At 35.1% G+C, this 24,445-nt stretch overlaps 2 protein-coding genes across 3 annotated transcripts; both read left to right on the forward strand.

Annotated features, from left to right (window-relative positions):
• Positions 1-1,565: 1,565 nt before the first annotated feature.
• On the forward strand, positions 1,566-12,592 carry LOC129886979 (peptidyl-prolyl cis-trans isomerase FKBP42). 2 transcript variants are annotated; one of them, XM_055961897.1, is made up of 8 exons: positions 1,566-1,747; positions 1,902-2,040; positions 2,884-3,066; positions 4,495-4,584; positions 10,894-11,078; positions 11,163-11,285; positions 11,384-11,536; positions 11,972-12,592. In XM_055961897.1, the coding sequence occupies exons 2-8, from the start codon at positions 1,998-2,000 to the stop codon at positions 12,296-12,298; spliced, it is 1,104 nt and encodes a 367-aa protein (XP_055817872.1). In that variant the 5' UTR covers positions 1,566-1,747; positions 1,902-1,997; the 3' UTR covers positions 12,299-12,592. The 2 variants fall into 2 exon arrangements, with proteins under 2 accessions (XP_055817872.1, XP_055817874.1); XM_055961899.1 differs by having other exon boundaries at positions 1,907-2,040.
• Positions 12,593-17,945: 5,353 nt separating this feature from the next.
• LOC129886980 (protein OBERON 4) lies at positions 17,946-23,903 on the forward strand. The gene is made up of 3 exons (XM_055961900.1): positions 17,946-18,179; positions 18,612-21,554; positions 23,108-23,903. The coding sequence occupies exons 2-3, from the start codon at positions 18,635-18,637 to the stop codon at positions 23,677-23,679; spliced, it is 3,492 nt and encodes a 1,163-aa protein (XP_055817875.1). The 5' UTR covers positions 17,946-18,179; positions 18,612-18,634; the 3' UTR covers positions 23,680-23,903.
• Positions 23,904-24,445: the final 542 nt, after the last annotated feature.

Here is a 24,445-nt window from a genome sequence, read left to right on the forward strand (position 1 = left end):
TTTCTTTAAGCTTCTTCTTCTTCTAAGAAACCCAGCGGCGCAGAAGAAGAAAGTGAAGAAAAAAGACCCATTTAGGGCTTTTGATGAAAATAGGTTTAAAAGTTTTTTTTGGGTCGGATGGATCGGATATTGGCTGAATTTTATTAGTTAATATAAATGTCATGTGTCAATTAAATGATGATTTGACAATTTCACGTGTAATATAAAAAAAGAAAATTTTCCAACAAAGCAACTAACGTTGAAAGGAGTATATATGCGCCCAAATGTAGACGGCGAGGGTATGAGTGAGCTAAGCTTCAAACAGAGGGTATATCTAGACATTTTCGACAAGCTCAGGGGCATATTTGACCCTTTTCACTTATTAATATTTATGTTACTTAACCAATGTGTGTTTTGGTACGCATAATCACTTACTAAATTTAAACGTTGTATAAATAATATTTGTATGACGCGTACAAGAGTATATTTATTATATATGATATGGAAAAATATATAGTCATATACGAGTAATAAATTTGACTTTATAATTTTATAAAACTTGTATTAAACATGTAGATGTTTATGGTGAAATTATTATTGGTGCGATTTGGTTGAGTCAGATTTTTCGAAAATTGTCTTTGATATAGATTATGTACACTTACCCTTTCATATACCGATTTAACTAAGCTGAGAGTATTTCGAAAACAATTCCTCTTAAATGCAGTTTTGCAGAGTTTATCATTCTTACACTACACTCCAAGCTTAGATTACATCCTTAAAATATTATTCTTAGTAGAAAACATCCTCCAAGTATTTGAAATTTAACAATTTTCATCCTTCTGCTAGAATTTATCAGAAAAGTAACAGATTCTACAAAAATCAAGTCACCCATTTGTATTTATTATTCTGAAATACGCCAAAATATTATCGTAAACTTTTTGGGCGATTAAATTTAATTAGCAGTTGTTTTCATTTATTTCTCATGTGATTTAATATTAAAAAATTACCAATTGAAATATGTTTCTTCTCAACTGAATCTGCTTAAGCGGTGTCTCGAATGCGAGATATAATTAAAACTTTGATTAAAAACTCGAATGCGAGACATAATTAAAATTTTGATCACCTTAACATCAGATTGCACTGAAAAATTATTGATTGAACTACAATTTGACTTTAAAAAAGGTGAAAATAATTAAGCTCTAACTTTTTTTCGTTGGTAAAAGAGAAGAAGAGCAGATCATATCCTCACACCTTCCTAACATTTTTTATTTCAACAAGTAATAGTGTCTACGATTTTTAATATTTTTTTCAAAAGTTTTTATTAGCAGGTAATGAATTATGCAGAAAAACTTTTGTTCACATGAATTGCACATGTTTTTGTAGGATCACTTAATATTTTGATAATATAGGATGAAAATTGTTAACTTTCAAATATTTGGAGGATATTTTCTGTCAAAAATATATTTTAAAAATGTCATTTAAGTTTGAGGTATAATTTAAAAATGTTTTTGGCCAAAAACTCTATTTTTAGAGAATTTTATCGGGTATGTCCAAAAGCCCAAAAAAAAAAACACAAGAAGAGACGTTTATTTTCTTTGGTCAAACTCCTCCATTGGCATATAGTGCTCATATAAGCCGTTTCGCTGTCATCTCGAATCTTCTTCGATAATTTCAAAGCCATTTTCAGATAAACCCACCTCAATTTTCTTGCGACTTTGACACTATAAACGCTGAAAATACTCCTAACTGTCAAGAAGATCAGTAATTGGTAATACTTCTACTTATTATTGCTCATCTTGTGAAATCCCAGTTGATTAATACTGCTAAATTGTTGGATTTCTGAGCTAAGCTACTTTAATTGTGTGTTTTTCTTAATGGGTTTTGATAAAGATTTGATTTTTTTTGTTTCTTTTTAACCCCAGTTTAGTTTTCATAATACAATCGTTATTTGGAGTGGAGGGCACTTGGCTTGCTGCTGCTATTCTGGGTTTTCAGAAAATTGAGCAAGATTTTGAATAATGGCTGAAGTAGAAGGGGAGAAGCAGCAGAATTCGTCAGTTGGTAATGCGTTAATCTATGGCTTTCTTCTGCTACTCGGCTAAATAATATCATTTATGAATTTTTAGCTGTTAATTTAGATAATTGTGATCTAATTCTGACTCCTTGAATAGGTAATCTTATGGTATAATTGGTTTTTGAAAGTTTTCCCTGGTTATTATTCATCTTTGCCTCTTTAATGGTAGGAAGGTTGTTTTAATATGATTGTGGAATATGAAGTAAATTTCAAAGTTTGATTCACTGAAATGACAATGCTGGGTTGACTTCAGTTGTAGAGTTACGTGTTTTAGAATTTTCTATTATTTTAGAGACATTCATGTTGTTCTTGAGAAAGCGATTTCCAAGTACTTCTTGGACTATGATCTTAAATCACTTAAAATTTGGAGGACATTTGGTTGCTGATGAAGTTACTTTGCCATATTTGAGAACTTTTTTCTCCTTTTGAATGTTTCATTACAAATGGAAGCAATTTTCTGTGAAGATCAACTGATTCCACCATCATTATCATAATTTTATGTTGTCATCATTAGTTCCTCCTGCGCCTTTGTTTTGTTATTTTGCTAGTGCACTTAACTAGTGACTAGCCATATGTCACGCAGTTGAGGATTGGGATCATGGATTATGGAGAAATTTACTTTTGTAGTTTGAAGGATTGCAAGTGATGTTTGCTTATCAGCAGAAGTTGGTCGCCTTATTGAAAATGTGCCTATTCTTTTTGTATTAATGCTTAACTAACTGTTTAAGTGAAGGCTATTCTTTCAGGAGAAATTAGACCTAAAGTCTTAAACTACTTCTTCATACTTGTTTCTGAAGAAGGTATGTTTACTGAAATTTTATTATATGCAGATCAGGGTGGTACTGACGAAATCATCACTGAAGGCGCTTCAGTTGTTCGTGGAGAACTTCCCCAGGATGATGCTGGGCCGCCAAAAGTTGATTCAGGAGTGGAAGTCCTCCATGAAAAAGTAACCAAGCAAATTATTAAAGAAGGTCATGGTCAGAAGCCATCGAAATACGCAACATGCTTTGGTAAGTCGAAGCTAAGATTGTTGGTGTTTGGTTGTTTTTTCCCCTTCCTGCCCTATACCATCTTCTGGTTTCAGAAAAAACTGAACTCCTACTGTATTTTGATTGGTTGGAGTATCTACTTTAAGCTGCCCCTGTTTCGATTAATAGTTATTGTTTTTGTAATTTCAACAATCTTGCCTATTATCTTGAGAAGAATTTTATTTGTCACCTTGTTTCAGATATATCGATTTGATTTAATTGTTTGGAGGACATCTTCTCAGTTAAACTACAAGCATCTTGTTTTCCTGAATAGTTCTCTTCAAATGTCAGTTGTTGCATTCATCTTCTTATACATGTTTAGGAAATATAATGCCTGTTTTTTTTTTGTTTTTTATCTTTGGGGGTCCTCTGAATCGATCAGCTCATGCATATCTTTTTTTCTTTTTCTTTTTCTTTGGGCAAGTGTTTCTTAACCATCTCTTAGATTCCTTTTCATTCTCTATTCTTATTTTTTTGACAACAAAATATCTGTGTTCTGTGATACAAAATTGTCATGCATGATTTCACATATATTGTTGCCAAACAAAAAGGACCTCTTTGTTTTCTTTTGGAGGGACCATCCCTCAACAAAACATGAATGTAATTGATATAAAGAAAGTTGAATAAGTCATTGTTGTTTGGTTTGCAGAGAACTATACACAGACTACAGAAAGAAAAAAAAAGAAAAAGAAAAAAATTGGAATAGAATAAGGAAAAAGGTATACACATGTGGTGGCACGTGCAAATCACCATGTACCTAAAATTTGGTTGTCCTGTCTCGGAATGAGTTAAGTTTAAAAAGGTTCAGGGGGTAATTTAACTCCGCAAAATAAAGGGTGTAACTGGAAATTCGGCCATAGTTCAAGGGGGGCTTTATGCATTTTCCCTTGCAATCGTGATTATTTGTTTCTATAAAGTAATAAATGTAGTGATTTGTTAGCAAAACTCTTGGTATTCAAGTGATATACAACAATCCGAGACGCTAACCGAAAATATAGTTTCGACAAATAGTGTCCCATCATCTTTATTAATTGGAATCTCATAGGTGCACGAAAATTAACAAGAAAAACAATACAAGGCTCACTTGTATAGCAAAGTTTTTCCCTTCTCTTCAAAAGCTCTGTTAGTTCTTTCACTCTGAACTATCCACATTAGTGCCAAGTGTGCTACATTACATGCACTGCATCTTTTTTTCCTCTTTTAATGGCCCAGCTTAACATTATACTTTTAATGGTGGCCAGCATTAACCATTGCATGCCACACAGATATAGTGCAGCCCATCACTGCAATCACTAGTTAAATTTGCAGTCTCTTTGTTGTATTTCTTGTATAATCATTCAAATTTCGGTGAAGTAGAGTCTGTCTTTTTTCCCTTTCAAGTGCACAAAATGACTAGAATTATCTTTATAGTGCATTACAGGGCATGGGCTGAAAGCACCCAGCACAAGTTTGAAGATACATGGCGTGAACAACAACCTCTTGAGCTGGTTATAGGAAAAGGTATATAACCAATTTACCATTTTGCAGGACATTCAGTGTATCACTTTTGATCATTTTATCCTCAGTTTTTGAGATAGTAATTTAGCAATTGATGATTATAGAGTATTAAATTTCGTGATAGCTTGCTTCCACATGTGTGTTTTACCATTCGTGGAAACAAAATAAGTGTCGTGAAATGCTTTAAACTTAAAGAAGTTACAATAGAGTTTTGAGGAAGTTATTTTTTTTTAAGTCCATTGGATTTCTGAATTTACTTAGCGGGTGTTTGGGTAAAGCTTATAAGTTGGTCAAATTGGTTTATAAGCACCTTTTGCCTTATCTATGCATTTGATGAATACCCAAAATACTTTCAGCTTCTAAGCACTTCTAGATTGACCCTTTTTCTTTTTTGTTTTCGCAATTAAAGAGACTTTATTACTCCCTCCGTTTCAATTTGTTTGTCTTACTTTCCTTTTTAGTCCGCTCCAAAAAGAATGCCTCTTTCCTTTTTTGGCAACTCTTTAATTTTAACTTTCCACATGGCATGTTTAAGACCACAAGATTAAATGACATTTTGGTACATTCTACATAACTTTAATTTAAGACCACAAGGTTCAAAAGTATTCTTTACTTTCTTAAGCTCCGTGCCAAGTCAAAACCATACAAACAAATGAAAACGGAAGGAGTAATTACAAAGTGAGCACATTACTTAATCAAGGGGGATAGGCCTAATCCTCCCTTCTCAGAAACATAACCAACAGACCATAAGTCTAATTACAATCATGAAAACAAACAGATCTAACTACTATCACACTACCCAGACTAATATGTTCCAATGCATTCCTCCATTCTTTTATTCCATCTAACCCTGATGTAAAGACCAAGCTTTATATGATGAAGCATAACATCAATGGGTTTAGACTTGTTTGGGAAAATTCTCATGTTTCTCTCAATCTATATGGAGTAGATCACAGAAGCAAAACTAGCTTTCAAGATAACACCTTTGATGCCAAGAGTGTGTTCAGATCATTCACCAATTGCACTCACAAGCGGCAGTTGGATCTATACCAAATCCTACTTTAAATTTGAAGGATGGTGGCTGGAGACTGAAGGCTTTAATGACAGGGTAAAAGAGTGGTGGACATCTTTTGACTTTGAAGGAAGACCAGACTATATCTTAGCTTCTAAGCTGAGAGCTTTGAAGGTCAAGCTAAAAGAGTGGAGTTCAAATACATATGGAAATTTGGAGAAGAAGAAAAAAAGAAGTTGCTAAACAGAAGCACTGAATTTGACAATATTCAACAGGCTAGACCTCTTTCTGTTGATGAAGCAACTCAGAAGGCCAATTTAAATAAGGAGTTTGAAGACTATGCTAAAAAAGAAGAGATATCTTGGAGGCAAAGATCAAGGGCATTGTGGATTAAAAAAGGAGACAAGAATACTAAATTCTTCCAAAAGATTGCAAATGTTCACAAGAGAGCCAATCATATTGATAAACTGGTGGTGGAAGGTAGCGAATTAACAGAAGCAACATATATCAAGAGGGAGATGATTTCTTTCTACAAGAAGCTGTACTGTGAGAGTGAAAGCTGGAGACCTTCTTACAACATAAATCCCTGCCCAGTGATCAGCAGGGAGGAACAACAAGATTTACAGAAGCCTTTTGAAGAAGATGAGGTCCTAAAGGGGCTCAAGGCTTGTGCTTTAGACAAGGCACCAGGACCTGATGGGTATACTATGGGCTTCTTTATTAAGTGTTGGTCGATTTTAAAGGGGGATGTGATGGCTACTATCCAGAACTTCCACTCATAGGAAGTCTTTGAAAAGAGCCTCAATGCAACTTACATTGCACTCATCCCAAAGAAGAATGGAGCCAAAGAATTGAGAGATTTCAGACCAATCAGTCTGATTGGAAGTGTCTACAAACTGATTGCCAAAATCGTTACAGAAAGGTTAAAGAAGGTGATGCCAAAGCTGGTTGACACACAACAAATGGCCTTCTGAAAGGAAGACAAATTACTGATGCTGTCCTCATTGCAAATGAGTATTCAAGACTGAAGGATAAGATCCCAGGTATAATGTGTAAACTTGACATAGAGAAGGCTTATGATCATGTCAACTGGAAGTATCTGCTTGGAATTTTGCATAGTATGGGTTTTGGGAGGAAGTGGATTAGATGGATGAAGTTTTGCATTAGCACTGTTAGATTCTCAGTATTAATTAATGGTTCTCCTGAAGGTTTCTTTCCAGCAAGCAGAGGATTGAGACAAGGAGACCCACTATCACCTTTCTTATTTTTGATAGTCATGGAAGGTTTGAGCAGTATGATTAAAATAGCCCATAGGAATGAATGGATAAGGGGTTTTAATGTGGACAAGGAGATGAACACTAGACTGGAAATCACCCATTTGCAGTATGCAGATGACACTTTGATTTTTTGTGATGCAGAAGACATCCAACTAAAACTTCTGAGGATAATCCTCATGCTCTTTGAGTCAGTATCAGGGCTGCACATTAATTGGAGAAAGAGTCACATCTTTCCAATCAATGATATGCCCAGAATACAGCAGTTGGTGGATATTTTGGGTGGAGAAATAGGACAGCTACCTTCAACATATTTGGGTATGCCTTCGGGAGCCAAAAGCAAATCCAAAGAGATATGGATTGGAGTTGTGGAAAGATGTGAGAAAAAGATTGTCTAGGTGGAAATCTCAATATTTATCAAGAGGTGGTAGACTAGTGCTGATCAACTCAGTTTTGGATGCATTACCAGCTTACTTAATGTCAGTGTTTCACCTTCCTGGAAAGGTAGAAGAAAGAATTGATGCTTTGAGAAGGAACTCTTTTTGGCATGGTGAGAAGGAATATAAAGGTTTCCACCTAATCAAATGGAATACCCTGTTACTTTCCAAAAAACAGGGAGGACTAAACATCGGAAATCTTAGGAAACAAAACAAATGTCTTCTCATGAAGTGGCTGTGGAGACTTCCCTTAGAAGAACAATCTTTATGGGGGAAGGTGATCCAGGCCAAATATGGGAAGGAAGGGCCTTGGAAGACTATGGAAGTGACATCCACATATGGAACAAGTGTGTGGAGATCAATTAGAAACTTATGGCATGGTTTCTATGCAAAAACATATTTTAATGTGAATAATGGGAGGAAGATTAGTTTTTGGGAAGATAACTGGTTAGGGAATGGGAGTCTCAAACTCATGTTTTCAGATATTCACAACCTGAACCAACAACAAGGGGCTACTCTCCATGAAATATGGTCTGAACATGGATGGAACCTCACTTTCAGAAGACTGATGCAAGATTGGGAGATAGAGAGATTAGCTGAATTTTACGGTGCACTTGATCAGTTCCCAGGTTTCAAGGAAGGAGAAGACACTCTTAAATGGAAATGCCAAACCAAAGGATTGTTCACTGTGAGTTGCATATAGAGAGATGAACCAGATGGGATCCCAAGTTAACTTTTTGCCTTGGAAGCTCATATGGAAGGTCAAGATACCATATAAAGTGGCAGTTTTTACTTGGTTGGTGGTGAAAGAGGTTGTACTTACACAAGAGAATCTTATGAAGAGGGGAATACAGATCAGCCCAAGATGTTGTTTTTGTGAGCAGGTTGCAGAGACAATCAACCATCTGTTCTTACATTGCAAAGTGGTTGGTCAGTTGTGGAATTTATTTACTAGCTTTAGAGGCATAAGCTGGACTGTTCCTGAGAGAACAGAACAGGCTTTAGAGAGCTGGAATATGGAGAGCAGTGGCAGCACAGACAAGAACAGATGGAGAATTGTCCCAGCAGTTATTTGGTGGACCATATGGAAAGAAAGGAATTCTAGGAGTTTTGAAAAAAAAAGCAGTCCCTTACACAAGATTAAAATGAATTGCATTATCACTTTTTGCTATTGGTGCAGTTCAGAGTTTAAAGATGATCCTGTGGCTATTGTAGACATTCTAGGATCCTTATAAAGATGGAGGAGGATCTAGGGGCAGTTTTTTTCTTCTTTTTTTTTCCTTTATCTTTTGCTTCTGATAGACACAACCTGTGGATGTAGGAAATGTTGTAAATTTATGGATACCAGCTTTAAGCTGATGATTGATATACAAAATGTTACCTTTATCAAAAGATAACACCTCTTGCATGCCTACCTGTAGTATGTTATTTCATCCATTTCTTTTCAGCTTCCCAGTTTAGGATTTTTCTATGCCAATTGCCAAGTTGCCATTCTAAGAGGTACTTCCATCATTCCATAGTGCTCGAGTGTATGAGCACTCAAAGAACAAATGATCATCAGTTTCAAGTTCTAAAGAACATAGTACACATGACTCAGCCACAAGGATGCTCCATTTCAGCAGCAAATCTATAGTTCTCAATCTTCCTTGTAGTTGCAACCATAGAATGAAAGTCTACTTAGGCTCAGCAGAATTATGACAGACTAAATTCTTCCACTCCACATTAGATAGTTCACATCTCAGTTTTGTATAAACTTTAGATATGAGGAAATTTACCTCCATGCACCAGGATCTTTCTAATTATCCATGAAGCCTGTGCAGGTGAAATCATAGTATCAATAGACTGCTTCTTTATATAATACGCGTGGATCCAAGTTATCCTTTCTCCTTCTTTAGACTCAATGCCCAATAGTAGTGGTTCCATATCTTCAAGTTCAAAAGGTTCAAACCACCTGCTCTTCTAGGTGGGCAAACATTTACCCAAGCTACTAGAGCCCTCTTAGTAATTGTTGCTTTCTCCTGTCCAGAGATAACTTCTACATACAACTTCAATCATCCTATATTCTTTGGCAATAAAAATAGCTGGGCCCAGTATGCTTGAACTCCAAATAGGACTGCCTTTATAAGCTGAATCCTCCCTGCATAAGATACTTTTAGCCATCCAAGTGGTGATTTTAGATATGATCTTGTTTACCGGTGGCTTGCATTGCAGCACAGTTAATCTTTTGGTAGATGAGGGAACTCCAAGATACTTGAAGGGCAAATCACCCAATTCATACCCAAAATATCCAAGATTCTCTGTTGAGTTGGTAAGTCTACTCCCCCCAAATAAACCTGATTTTTGCTGAGATTGACCTTTAGTTCAGAAGCTGCAGAGATAGATCAAATCTATCTTTCAGAAATTGCACAGATGTCTCATCTCCTCTTGCAACATCAGGAGATCATCTGCAAAGCAGAAATGAATAATCCCCAGTTTCTGGCATCTTGGATGATACATGCTGATTCAAGTATTTCATCACTATAACAAAATGTAAGAGGACATAGGGTCCCCTTGTCTTAGTTCCCTCTAGGCTATAACAGTTTCTGATAAAGCACCATATATATTAAAAATGTATGACTCATTGTTTTATACAAGTCATAATCCACCGAACCATCATAAGAGAAACCAATCTCCTTTAATATTTGTCAATAAAGATCCATTCAATTGAGTCACATGCTTGTAGTATATCCACTTTAACTGCTAGGATTCAAGGAGGATTAGATGGGATAATTGGTCAGAGTCAGCCAGCTTTCATCCCAGGCAGAAAAGTTTGCTTGAGGGTTCAATAATGTAATCTCTGATGGAAGCTCCCGAGTTACAACTGACATCCATATCAATAAGAACTCGAGCATAAGAAATCCTACTCTGTTTCTTAGTGCATTCATCAGCAAACATAGGCTCCACCAAACGACTAGCTATTCTGCTCAAAGTAATTGGTCCCCAACAATTCAGAGGTAGGTTAGGAAATCTAACCCATACCACAGATGAATTGTTCTATGATATTCCTGCTGAACATCAAAATGAGGAGTCCACATCTTCAGTATCAGAGGCACACTATTAATTGTGTATGGGCGTGAGTATAGAACTTCATCCCTATCCTGACTTGATTTGAATTTCACAACAAGAAAGCCCCTCATCATGAAAATATAGGTCAGGGCAGGCCACATAATTCCAAGTTCTAGCCATATAGTTTCTCGTATAATTGTAATTTGGAGTATTCCCCATAGTATAGAGTATAAGTGCATTCCTCCATTCCTTAGTCTGTTCCTCAATCTCATCTTTCTCCAATTGAACTGCTAACTTACCATTTACAACCACTGGAAGAAAAAAAAGATAAGGGCATACCATTAGTTGCAATTTGATTTTCAACATCTTTTTGTCAAGCGCAACAACCGTTTATGATTAATTTCAGCATTTCTATCCAAACACATAACTGCTAATTTATAAAATCAGTTTTAGCGCTTAATACTTATTAGCTATTCACAATTTGGTAACCCAAACCGGCTCGTATAATACAAAATAAGACGTATTGTCTTGTTGTTTCTTGCAGAGAAAAAGGAAATGACCGGCCTAACTATTGGCGTTAACAGCATGAAATCTGGTGAGCGTGCTTTATTGCATGTTGGCTGGGAACTAGCCTATGGAAAAGAAGGAAGCTTCTCTTTCCCTAATGTCCCACCTTCAGCTGATGTACTGTATGAAGCTGAGTTGATTGGCTTCGATGAGACTGGAGAAGTGAGTTATTTGTTTCTTAACTATTTTCTGCTTTGTACTCACTAAAGGTGCTAGTACTTATAATTTTCTGTGCAATATATGTAGGGGAAAGCACGAGGTGACATGACAGTAGAGGAGAGAATTGGGACAGCAGATAGAAGAAAGATGGATGGAAACGCTTTATTTAAGGAAGAGAAACTTGAGGAGGCTATGCAACAATATGAAATGGTCTCACCACTGCTTTTAGTTGATTATTTTATATTTTCCAGTACCCATATAAGTTTCATGTATCCTCATAGTACATGTATTCTATTTGTGTTCCTTAGGCTATTGCATATATGGGAGATGACTTCATGTTTCAGCTGTTTGGTAAGTTCCGGGACATGGCTTTAGCAGTAAAGAATCCCTGCCATCTGAACATGGCAGCCTGCCTGCTGAAGCTCCAGCGATATGATGAAGCCATTGCACAATGTAGCATTGTAAGCATACACTTCTTCAAAGCTTAGATACCTATTGCTGCCTCCTGTTTCTGTAGATAATTTTGTCCTAGTTCTTTTTCTTTTTCAGTAGCTTACTATCTTTTTGTTACCTCATGGAGACTCGGGAAAAAGGAATCTGCATGGCTTTACTTTCCCTAGTAGAAGAGAGCTCTACAAGTTTATAATTCTTGCTAAAGACCTTGCCCTGTTAGTTTGCTATGACCTAATTATTTGTTCTGGCATTTTTTTTACCGTTGAGAATACAGTCGTCCAATTTCTTTCAGGACTAATTGCATCCATGCCAGCAGTTGGGTAACTGAATTATGAAATTTATTTCTTTATCTTCTTCCAGTGTTCTTAAACTCATTATTCGGAGAAGAAAATTACTAATGTTGAAGTTAGTGATGTTGAGCTCTATTCGTTGATGATGATTAGGTTCTAGCAGAAGAAGAAAACAATGTAAAAGCATTGTTTAGACGTGGAAAGGCTAGGTCTATACTTGGTCAGACCGATGCAGCTCGTGAGGACTTCCTTAAAGCACGTAAGCTTGCCCCACAAGATAAAGCCATTACTAGGGAATTGTATTTGATTGCAGAAAACGAGAAGGCTGTCTATAAAAAACAAAAGGAACTTTACAAAGGACTATTTGGACCAAGACCAGAGCCTAAACCAAAGTCTAGTAACTGGCTGATTGTCATTTGGCAATGGTTATTGTCACTCTTTTATATGCTTTTCAGGCGTAAGATGCGCAAGAATGACTAACTGAATTTGGAGAGATGTTATTGTTGATCAGAACTTAAACTACTTCCCACCATGTTACTCCAGCACAGACCTCTGGAGCTCTAGGAGCTTTTTCATTGACCTTTGTGTTTGAAAAAAAATTCTAACCAAAGAAATAGGGAAGAAATTTAATGTTTTGATTATGTAATTTTATTAGTAAGATAACTCCTTGCTAATTATTTCCTCATTTTGATTTCAAATGTTCGCTAATGATACATGTATTTCGGATATTGCAATTTCCCTTGGTTTAGAAGTAAACTTTTCAGCTTATAGTAATAGTTCTCCTTACTAGCTATAGCTGACACCATGAGGACAAAGTGTGTATGCATAGATAGTGCTTGTTATAAACTACAAAGGAAATTCATTGGTCATCTACAGATTTGGCCACAGTAAAGTTTGAAGGAGCAATGGTAAAATTGTCTTTGTATGAATTATAGGTCAGGTTTGAGCTGTGGAAGCACCACTAATACTTTGGCTGTCTACCTTACACACTTTGGATGCGGCTCTTCCCCGGACTTGAGCTGCCCTTTTTTTAATCAGTTTTACCACACAAAAAGCCTCACGTATTCAATTCTCTATTTCCACAATATTGTCTGAAAAATAAAATTGTATTTGAAGTTGAAAATCAGAAAATAGAAGTTTGTGAAACTCTTGAACAGTGATATTTAGGGGGAAAAATAGTTTATGAAAGTTTAAGATTTAAATTGAGTGAAGTTAATATTTCCCTTGAAATGACGAATATTTCAATATTTCACTTTGACGTTCAAATATTGAATTCTGAAAAGGCAATTTTTCTTGATCCAAATATTTATCGGAAATAGTTTTTCTACCTATGAAAGATTAATATATGGACAAGCATTTGCAATTACTGAACTGAAAATACTCAAAAGTTCTGTAATCTTTTATTATTAGCTTAACGACTTGCCATTGAACATAAAGAAACCAATTTTCCTCAAAGTCTGCCTTGAACGTTGTGCTGGAAATCTGGGGTTGAATGGCTTAAAATAAGAAGTTGCAAGAATTTAAAATGAACAAAAAAAACTGAAAAGTCAAAAGGAATCATATCCTCTGATTCATTTGATTGGACCAATTCTTTTCATTTTAAACAAGTGGAACCTACATGTTTAATGTTTATCTATTGGAGCTCCGATTAAATTCAGATCGCATTATATGATCTATTTAGGGGGTGACACTCCTAATAAGATTTTCTCCATACCCAAAAAAGTCTCTTTATTCAGTATGTGATTACCTTTAAAAAATATTTATCATTTATAGTAAATGTACTCAACCTATCCCATTGATGAAATTGAGGCTTGCATCTGAAGTCCTGTGTGATAAGAAGGTACTATCCAAACTTAAAGCTAAGTTTTATAAAATAGTGGTTAGGCCTCTGAAGTGCTGGTCAGTCAAAAACTTTTATGTTCAGAAGATGCATGTTGCAGAGATGAGAATGTTGAGATGGATGTGTGGAAATACTAGGGGTGGACATTAAATATGATATATTTAATTATGTTTCCCTATTTCCTATTGTCTTTAGCCGTTTATTCTCACTGATGATAGATTTTAGATTCTGTGGAAATAAATGGGGTATTGGCAAGTACAACCAAAATTGGTACAATTTTTTTTAAAATATATACCAAAAAGTGGCTATACGTGTAAAAAACCAAGACTATGGTGATGGGCAGATTTGTAAAATAGTAAAGATGGTAATAATAGTCAAGTTTAGAGTTTCAGAACATTATTAATAAGATCAGTTAAGTAAAATTCTACTTTAATTAAAATTTTCTTATGATATATGTCAAATTAAAAAAGGCAAATAATATAAAAAGAAAGAGTATAAATATAGATATTATTACCACATGTCCACATTGTATTCATCATATTCCTATGAACTAGTATTATCAAAACATTGGATATAAAGTTATCTAGTACAATTTAAGACAAACAAATTTATTGTTCATTGATTTTGAACTTAATATAAAAAAAACTTAATAATTTATTCAGATCGATTTTAAAAAATAATCATTATTAGGTAAAATGAAATGAAATAAAATATAAAATATAAAAAAGACAGAAGTCTTAATTCAAAGTGTAGGTTTAGAAGGTGAGGTGGAAAGTTAAGATGGGTGTACTTTAACTTTCAAATATAGTTGACTATTCTTCATTATTTTAAAATGCGCCATACGCGCAATGCGCCACACGCGCAATGCGCCACTCTCATTTGAATTCGTCCAAGGGTATATTTTATTTATAGCACTCAAACTTGTACGTTTTACAGTTTTAGTCCCTCATGTTATTACATTTAGAACCAGTTACATTTAATTTATGGAAAATGATAAAAAATATCCTTAAATTATGTGAAATAAATAAAATTGTCTTTAGTTGATAGTTTGATCCAAAAATATCCTTATTATTATTTAATGGGTCAAAAATATCCTTTTTTCAAATAAACATATTATTTCTTTTCTTTTTAAACACATTATTTTCTGAATTTTTTAATTAGAAAATATTTATCCTATTTTAATTCATAAAAAAATATTAAGAAATTTGCTATCGTTATCAAAATGAAAATTAATGACAGGTATTACTATGAGGGTATAAAATAATTACTATGAGAGCATTCCGATAAAAATATTTCTTTTAAAGAGTTTTATTCTTGTTTCTTTTCTTTTAAAATCACTTTAACTAATAAATAAGAAGGAAATAATTATTTTTCTTCTTAATCTTATTTTAACAATTAAAATAAAATAACTTCATGTACTTTTTTAACCGATAATATATTTCATATTTATAAGATTATATTAACTCCATCATTAATTTTTACTTAGATAACGATTAATTTTTTTTAATAAAATAAAAATATTTTTTTGTTTCTTAATCTTTACCAAATTGAAGTAGGATAAATATTTTTTAATTAAAAAAGTCATCATTAGGAAAATAATGTGTTTAAAGTAAATCATGAATTTATTTATTTATTTGGAAAAAAAATATTTTTGATTCATTAAATAACAATAAGGATATTTTTTGACCGAAATATTGAAGACAAAAATATTTTTGGATCAAACTATCAACTAAAGACATTTTTATTCATTTCGCATAGTTTAAGATCTTTTTTCGTTTAATTTATTTAAAAAGTACTATCATAGTAATATCTTCAGTAGTTAATTCACAAAATTGAATAAACTTTTGTCAAATTAGCCAAAGCTGTTAGCCTTATATACTCTTCAAAAGAAAAATTGTTATAACTATGTCATGGACTATAATGTGGAAGTGTTCTAAAGTTTCCTTGTTTTAATATACCGACTTAGAAGTATCCGTTGGGTGACAATTTCTATATTATTAAGAAAATATTGATAGTAGTTGAAGAAAAAAATAGAAGAAATAATTTTCTTAAGGTGAGATTATTATTACTATCTATTCCAATTATGTTATTCCTTTGGAAGAAAATATGTGTCTTCATAAAAATTGTTATATTATTTTAGAGAAGAAGTTATTAATCATCTTAATAAGCTTCAGTAAATGTTAAATCGATAGCTTTTTTGATATATTGATTGGATCCATAGGGACTGACGGGGAGTGGATGTTAAGCACGCAAGAAAGACCCTGACTATGCGTTGGCATAAATCAGAAGAAATTTTGTGCTGCCTCTCTTCTTATTGTTTAAATTATATTGCAAGTCATAATCACACACGCAAAAATAATTAATGATCTCAGAAAATTTTAATTGGCCCTAACTTTGTTAGTCGTTACTAAAAAAAAGAAAAAAAAGTAAAATAAGAAGATAATTCGAAATAAGCAACACAATATAGGTATATTGCTTAAGGTAGATTATTATTAAGAACTATTATATTGTTTTAGAGGAGAAACTATCAATCATCTCAATCAAACTTTAGTAAATGTTAAAGTGACATTCTTTAATGAATCTGTAGAAATTTTTGTGCTGTCGTGTCACTTTATATTGTTTCAATTATATATATGCAAGTCATAACCATACAAAAAATTAATGAACTCAAAAAAATTAACTGTCTTAAACTTCTTTAGTCGTTAAAAATAATAAATAGAAGAAGATAATTCTAGACAAGTAAAATAGTACAAGTATATGACTTAAGTAAGATTATTATTACTATGTAACACATTTATTTTGTTTCCCTAGAAGAACACACACGTGTTCATAAGAATTATTACATAATTTTCGAATATAAATTACTAATCATCTCAACTAAGCTTTAGTAAACATTGAACTAACATACTTTAATGAATCAAATGAAATTTTCATTTCGTGTCTCTTCTTATTATTCTAATTATATATATGTACATGTCATAACCACAAAAAACCTAACGAACTCGAATTTTTTTAATTATCTCTAACTTCGTTAGTCGTTACTAAAATAAAAGATTAAGAAGATAATTCTAGACAAGCAAATAGTAGTGATATTATTACTACTATTGATCACATTTATGTTGTTTTCCTAGAAGAAAACACACGTGTTCATAAGAATTATTACATTATTTTCGAATAGAAATTATTAATCATCTCAACTAAGTTTCAGTAAACGTGAACTGGCATTCTTTAATAAATTAAAATGAATCTTTGTGTCGTGTCACTTCTCATTCTTTCATGTGCAAGTCATAATTCAACTAAGCTTGAGTAAATATTAAAGAGTCATTCTTTAATAAATCAAAAGAAATCTTTATGTCTTATCACTTCCCATTGTCTCAGTTATAGGTGCGAGTCATAACTATAGAAAATCTAATGAACTCGGGAAAGTTTAATTGTCATTAACTTTATTAGTCCTTAAAGAAAAAGATAAGTCTAGACATGCAAAATAGTATAGGTAAATTGCTTAAGTGAGATTAATATATTATTTTCTGATAAAAAATATTAATCATCTCAACTAAGCTTCAGTAAATGTTAAACCAACATCTTTTAATGTATCGTGTCACTTCTAGTTCCTTCATGTGTAAGTTATAACCACACAAAAAAAATATCTTACGAACTTGAAAAATCTTAACTATCTCTAACTTCGTTAGTCATTAAAACAACAAAAAGAAGAAGAAGATAATTCTAAACAAGCAAATAGTATAAGTATATTGCTCAAGTGAGATTACTCTTACTATCTATCTTGTCATTTCTCGTTCTTTCATGTGTAAGTCATAACCACAAAAGTAAATCTTATGAACTTGAAAATCTTAACTATTTCTAACTTCGTTAGTCATTAAAACAACAACAACAAAAAAAATATTCTAAACAAGCAAAATAGTATAAGTATATTGCTCTTACTATCTATTGCATTTGTGTTGTTTCCGTAGAAGAAAACACACATGTTGTAAATGTTAAAGCGCTATCTTTTAATGAATCAAATGGAATCTTTATGTCGTGTCACTTCTCATTATTTCATTTATATATATAAGTCATGACCACCAAAAAAAATCTAACGAACTCAGAAAATTTTAACGATCTCTAACTTTGTTAGTCGTTAAAAACAACTAAAAAAATAAATAAAATGATTTTGGACAAGCAACATAGTATAGGCAACTAAAGTGATTATTACCTCAAAATACAAGGATGGGTTGTACAAAGTTTCTAGCTTTCTAATATATTCCCCTTGACCGATGCTTTGCGTATTCAAGTCTCCTTCTCTTTCCTTTTAACACAATTCACACCCCACCGCAAAAGAAAGCATACATAGCAGTTAAAACTCCGTTGACTAAAAGCAATTTCTCTCTATCTATCTTTCTCTCTCTAGGTGTCGTAGGGAGAAAATTCCAAAATGGTCTAAATCTTTGAAAAAAAGGATTTCATTTTCTCATCGGAAAATCTTCGCCGGCCGACATTTTCTAGCTACTCCGGTGGACTGTTGTGGTAATATGAACATCTTCTCAAATGGGTTTTTGAATCTGAGATCTGTTGATGCAAAAAGTTGTAATCTTGAAAAACCCCCAATTTGGGTTCTTGGGATTTAAATTGAAAAAGATGTGGTTTTTATATAGTTTGTGGGTTTCTTGTGTTTTAGCTTTACTCTCTTTTTGATTCGTTTTTGTTTGTTGAATTTAGTATAGTTGTCTTGGAGATCTATGTTTGATGATATAAATGATGAGTTTTTTGTTTCCTTCAGCTGAAAGTTTTTTTGTTGGGGTTGTTTAAGCTCGAGTTTGTAATTTTTACTGAAGATCTATTCCTTTTGTGACTGTTGCTTTTGTACCGTTAGGGTTTTTTGACTGTTTGATTTGATGCATTTAGAAGAGATGAATTCTGGTTTTGATTAAAGTTGAATGAAACCTTTTTGACTTGTAGGAAATTGTTTTTGTAAGCTCACAATGAAGAGATTGAGGTCTAGTGATGATCTTGAATCATGCGGGGAGAAAGGTGTGTTGAAAGATTGGGCAAGAAGGGAGGAGGATCCGAGTTTGCATCGTTCATCTTCCAACCGGAGCTTTTATTACAAGGCTGAGAGTGGGAGAAAGGGATTATCTTCTTCTTCGTCTAGATATGATCGGTTTGAGGATGACCGTGAGAGTCTGAGACCGATAAAGAAGCGATCAGATTATGATGTTGACAACTATGATAGGCGGAAGAGTTACAATCGATACAGTCATAGTAATGATAAAGGGGTTCTAAGTTCTTCTCCAAGGGGGGGATATGGTGCTGACCCGATTCATAGGTCAGAGAGTTTTTCTGGACCAAGGAGGGAAGTTCCAAAGGGGTTCAGATCAGAAAGGGATAGGTCCAGGCGAGAGGGGAGTGTGTCATCATGGCGCAGGTTTGGTGGCGTGAAAGATAATGATGAAGGTACGAGGAGTGGTGGGGATTCAGCAAGAGGAAGTAGAATAGAGTCAGAGGATTTTGAGAAGTCAAAGTCACCCCCAGGATGGTGGGATGCAAAATCACCTGCTTGGTCAAAGGACTCTGGCAGTGAGCGATCAAGGAGTGTCGAAGTTAAGAAAAGTGAAGGCTTGCCAATGGAGAATGGTGGACATAGCAGTGAAATGGAAGAGGGGGAACTGGAGCCTGATCATCCATCTTCTGCCACTGAGCCTGCTGCTGAAGATGAAGCTTCTGCTGAGGTGAACCTCTCACAGATGGAGCATGAGAGTGAGCGTCAAGTTGATAGTAAGAGACGAGATGATGGGGTTAATTCTTTGTATGAACAGAAGGTTGAGCTCAGTAAAGTAAGTGTTACTGCTGAGCAGTCGGAAGAAACACAGTCGGATAATGTCCAAGACATTTTCAAGGGCGGTGATGGTTTGTCTGATCACGGCACTTCAATGGGCCACAGTGGAATGGGAAATGGAACTGAGACTGCGATAGATCACGTTGGTGAAAAGAATGGGTCCACTAGGAAAAACAATGGCTCTAGGGAAGAAGAAAAGAATGTAGATGCTGAGAAGCTACCACCTAAAAAGAGGGAACAAGGGGAGGAGAAGAACAGAGATGCTAAGTCTAAGGTAAATTGTATTGAGCTCCGTGAATTAAATAGGGAGCTTGTTGGGGAAGGTGGACCACCAGGCTCTGTTTCTTCTGTTGCACATGAAGATGCATCACAAAGTGTCAAGGACAAGGGAAAAAGTCTCGCTGTTTCGCCTGATAATATCATTGCCGCTCCTGCAGATGGTTTGATGATGGATAAGGAGCCAAGAGGCATTGTACCTTGTGGCAACTCTGATATGGAAGGACCAAGTACAAGGGGCCTTGAGTTGTTCTTGTCTGGTCCTGTCAAAAAACCTGAGAAAACAGACAAATTTAGTAATTGCATGACCAAAGATGAAAAGTTTGGTCTGGAACCACTTGAGCTTTCTCTTAGCTTGCCAAATGTCCTGTTGCCTATTGGTGCACAGAATGAAGTCCAACCTCCTGGTTCTCCTAGTCAAGGAAGGAGTTTCCAATCCTTTGCCAGCTCATTTCGCACAAATTCTGATGGCTTTTCCTTTTCAGGTTCACAACACTTCACTCATAATCCTAGCTGCTCAATGACACATAATTCAGTTGATTATGAGCAATCCGTTAAAAGTCGCCCCCTCTTTCAAGGTGTTGATTGGCAAGCCCTCGCTTCAAATGAGCAGAAGAATAATGACATCCCAATTTGTCAAGGCATGTTATCAAATGGAACTGGTCTGTATCAGCAGTCTCAAGCATCTCAAGGAAATTCTAATGGTCAAGCTGTAGCAAAACATCTTAGAGCTGCAGAGGAAGGCTCTAGATTACCTGTTGGGCTGGATAGGCAACTAAGTACTGGTAAAGCATCTCGTCATCCAAATGGAGCTAGATCTCCTACACAGAGTGATGGTTCTCATGAAACTGGATCAGAATACAATAAAGATAAGAAACAATTAACTAGAGCAAAAGATAGTAGCTTTTATAGGTTTGGTGGTTCTGATGGCAAAGAGCTCCAATTGGCTGTTGGACCTGACTTCATTGAATCAGTAATCACAACCATGGTTTCTGAACCAATACATGTGACTGCCAGGAGGTTTAATGAGATCTCTGGGCAACATTTGCTTTGTGTGAAGGAGGCACTTGGCGACATCATCACAAATCCTGGTAAACATTGGCAGCTTAGTACTCTGCAAAAGGCACTGCAGAAGAGGTCTGACATCACTTTGGATACACTACTGAAATCCCACAAGAGTCAACTAGAGTTGTTGGTGGCTCTGAAAACTGGTCTCCAAGAATTTCTTCGGCCAAGTTATGATGTTTCTACTTCTGATTTGGCAGACATATTTCTGAATTTAAGATGCAGAAATCTCACTTGTCGATCTTCGTTGCCTGTGGATGAATGCGAGTGCAAAGTATGCTCACAGAAGAATGGTTTCTGCAGTGCTTGCATGTGTCTTGTGTGTTCCAAGTTTGACATGGCATCTAATACGTGTAGCTGGGTTGGATGTGATGTATGTCTGCATTGGTGTCACGCTGATTGTGGTCTACGTGAATCTTACATCAGGAATGGCCGTAGTGCTGCTGGTGCAAAGGGTAGTGTAGAGATGCAATTCCATTGCGTTGCCTGCAACCATCCATCTGAAATGTTCGGCTTTGTAAAAGAGGTTTTCCAAAACTTTGCAAAGGAATGGACGGCAGAAGCATTTTCCAAGGAGCTTGAATATGTGAAAAGAATTTTTAGTGCCAGTGAGGACATCAGAGGGAAACGCTTGCATGACATTGCTAATTATATGCTGTCAAAATTGGCAATTAAGGCTGACCTTCAAGAAGTTCAAAGTCAAATTATGCATTTCTTCCTGACAGGTGAGCTCTTAACAGTCAATCAGGTTTTGTTGATATTCCTTCTTTACTTAACAAATGATATGTATTGTTAATATTGAGTTCATGATGGATTCTCAGCTGGTAGCTTTGTTGCTGAAGTCTTAAAGCTTATATTTGTTTCAAGTACCACATATTTCCCATGATAAGATAGAAATTGAGTAAACTTACAAGTTTTTGTTTGGAGCGTTGACATTGATATGCATGGGAACCACTTACTTGTGAGCTGTGACCAGTAACACAGTGGCTTATTTACTGTCCTATCTCTCTGAAATTCTACATGCCCTATTGGTATTGATGCCTGGCGGGCGTAATGAACTTTAGTTTTAAAGTGGCAATTCATCTGGAGTTGTGAGGTGCTATTTTTTGTGCATTTATTACAGGCAGAAAGTATTTCCATAATTTTCTGAATGCTTCAAGTTCAAACATCCTCTCTAATAGCGTGATGGACGAACAATCAATGGGTCGAAACAAAAGAAATGGATAAAATGTATTAAAAGAAGAATATGATTGCGTCAGACTGCCTTCTGAGCCATCTAATCCCCCTCTTTTTCTTTCTTATCTTTACCCCACCTCCTTCCTCCCTTAATCATCTTCTGTCTTATCTTACTTGACCATCCCCCTTGGCCTCACACCATAAAGTCCCCTGGCACCCCAGAAGAGGAAAAAAAGAGGGAAATTGAACCCAACCTTTGTAATGACCTCCATCTTTACTTATTCCTCGTTGCTAATTGGAAAATAAGAATTATAATGTACACTTTTATAGTGGGGTTGAGGGTATAAGTTAGAGATTGTCGCTACTGCAGTGTTTTCCATACACTCAAACCAAAGTCATTGTCCATTTTACTATCGGTAATTCTAAATGAATCCTAAGTTATTTGTTAATTTAGTGTTATTTTTGGTTAAATTGTATACTAAGGTTATTTTCTCTTCACCGTTCCATTTAATTATAACTTTTGCCTTCTATATCAGTTTTCCTGTGCCAATCAATCTAACTGTTCGAATTGGTCGAGGTTGGCTTTGGTGAATCCTATGAATTCAACTGTTCTATTTAAGTCAATTTCTTATATATAGAAAATTCATCATAGTTAGATTATGTTCGGCTGATTATAAATGTACCAAAGATCTGCTTCTTTATCTGGATTTGGGACTAGTTATGCTTTCCCCAATACACATAAGTGGACTAATATTCACTTTTCTACTAATGTGGCATAATCCCTATCACACCGACTGCTGATGCTAAATCTGCTTCTCTAGTGATGTGACAATTCCTTTCACACTGTCTGTTGTTTAAATCTGATGGATTATGATTCATGGGTTGTCATATCACTTACTAAGGCATAGAAATTGAGATAATAAATTGAGATAATCTCATTTCTTGTGTTGAAAAATGCTGAAATATTACTGTAATGGCTTTTCACTTGTTTCGTCTCCTAACCGTGGACGTCGTTGGGTCTGTCGAGTTTTGTTAGTCCCATGTCCTAATGTTAATGCTCAATTTGACATGGATGTTCACTTCATTCTAACTGTGAATGCAGAGCCCGATTCAGTCAAATCTGACAATGTTCCAATTATTCAAGGAAAGGAGTTGTCTACAAAGAACCATGAAGGGAACAACGGTATTGCTCGGCCCAGCCAGGGAGCGATGTGGCTGAAATCAGTTAGTTCAGAGAAGGCTCCTCAAGTGGAAAAGCCAACAGGTTTGCCTTCAAGTTTTGATAGCCTCCGGAATGAAAAGCAGGCGATGAACTCGAGTTTTCAGCCAAGTATGGAAAAGGGACCAGTATTTGATGAACTAGAGAGCATTGTTAGAATCAAGCAGGCGGAAGCTAAAATGTTCCAAGCACGAGCAGATGAAGCTAGGAGAGAGGCTGATGCTCTGAAACGCATTGGTGTAACTAAGAGTGAGAGAATTGAAGAAGAATATGTAACTCGAATCACAAAGTTGCGATTGGCTGAAGCTGAGGATATGCGGAAACAAAAGTTGCAAGAGCTGCAGTCTTTAGAAAGAGCTTATCAGGACTACTTCAGTATGAAAATGAGAATGGAAAATAACATCAAAGATCTGTTGTTGAAAATGGAAGCTACTAGAAGGAATCTCAGTTTGTGATTAATTAGTAGCATCTTCTTTAGGACAACTTTGTGTTTTTTTCTTAAGCAGCATTTGCAAGGTTTGAAACACCTGAAGTAAATTAACTTGTAGGTGTTCTTTAGCCTAGTATTCCTTGTATTCTGCTAACCAGATTCTGTACAGAGACCACCTTATGTCTTTATGTTACAGATGAACTCCAGTTATGCACAAGATGTGAAAACAAGGAAAATGGAGATTCAGTACTTGATTATCCAAATGCTTGTGTTGCAGCTGAGAATATAATTGCTGAGGAAGATCCATTTAGTTCCTGGATTGTGTATTATTTTGCCTGTGCACCAGGGCGATTCTACCCATCAAAACTTAAGTAGATGAGAAGAAAAGAATTACTTTTTCTTCAACTTAGTCTTCCATGATTTTCACCTACTTCACTAACAGCTAGACACACCCTGAGTGTCTTTACCATTTGATCTATTTATGTGTGTTACCTCTTCCTATTTCATTAGGAGGGAAATAGCTCTTCTTGGTTCTTGAATGGTACAAACTCTTCAATCTACAAAAAGCAATGTAAAATGAATGGTATACAGTGGATGTAAGCTGTAGAGATAGAATGAAAGAATTAACTTCTTTTCGTTATTTAGAGATGGAATGAATATTTATCCATTTTGCCCAAACCTAGGCCTTGTACTGTCTCTGATTTCCTTTTTCTTGTTTAAGAATGGCTAGAAGCAACTATATTTTGATTGAACTTTTTAATGTTCTTTTTTAGTTTACATTTGATTATCTT

The sequence above is a fragment of the Solanum dulcamara genome, chromosome 4, assembly GCF_947179165.1.
Source record: "Solanum dulcamara chromosome 4, daSolDulc1.2, whole genome shotgun sequence".
NCBI lineage: Eukaryota > Viridiplantae > Streptophyta > Magnoliopsida > Solanales > Solanaceae > Solanum > Solanum dulcamara.

What these genes read in the sequence shown, in the direction of transcription:
- LOC129886979 (XM_055961897.1), top strand. Translation starts at nt 1,998, where the DNA reads ATGGCTGAAGTAGAAGGGGAGAAGCAGCAGAATTCGTCAGTTG. An exon ending in GCTTCGATGAGACTGGAGAA is followed by an intron (nt 11,079 to 11,162) that starts GTGAGTTATTTG and finishes CAATATATGTAG; the next exon opens with GGGAAAGCACGAGGTGACAT. An exon ending in CTATGCAACAATATGAAATG is followed by an intron (nt 11,286 to 11,383) that starts GTCTCACCACTG and finishes TGTGTTCCTTAG; the next exon opens with GCTATTGCATATATGGGAGA.
- LOC129886980 (XM_055961900.1), top strand. Translation starts at nt 18,635, where the DNA reads ATGAAGAGATTGAGGTCTAGTGATGATCTTGAATCATGCGGGGAGAAA. An exon ending in TATGCATTTCTTCCTGACAG is followed by an intron (nt 21,555 to 23,107) that starts GTGAGCTCTTAA and finishes CTGTGAATGCAG; the next exon opens with AGCCCGATTCAGTCAAATCT.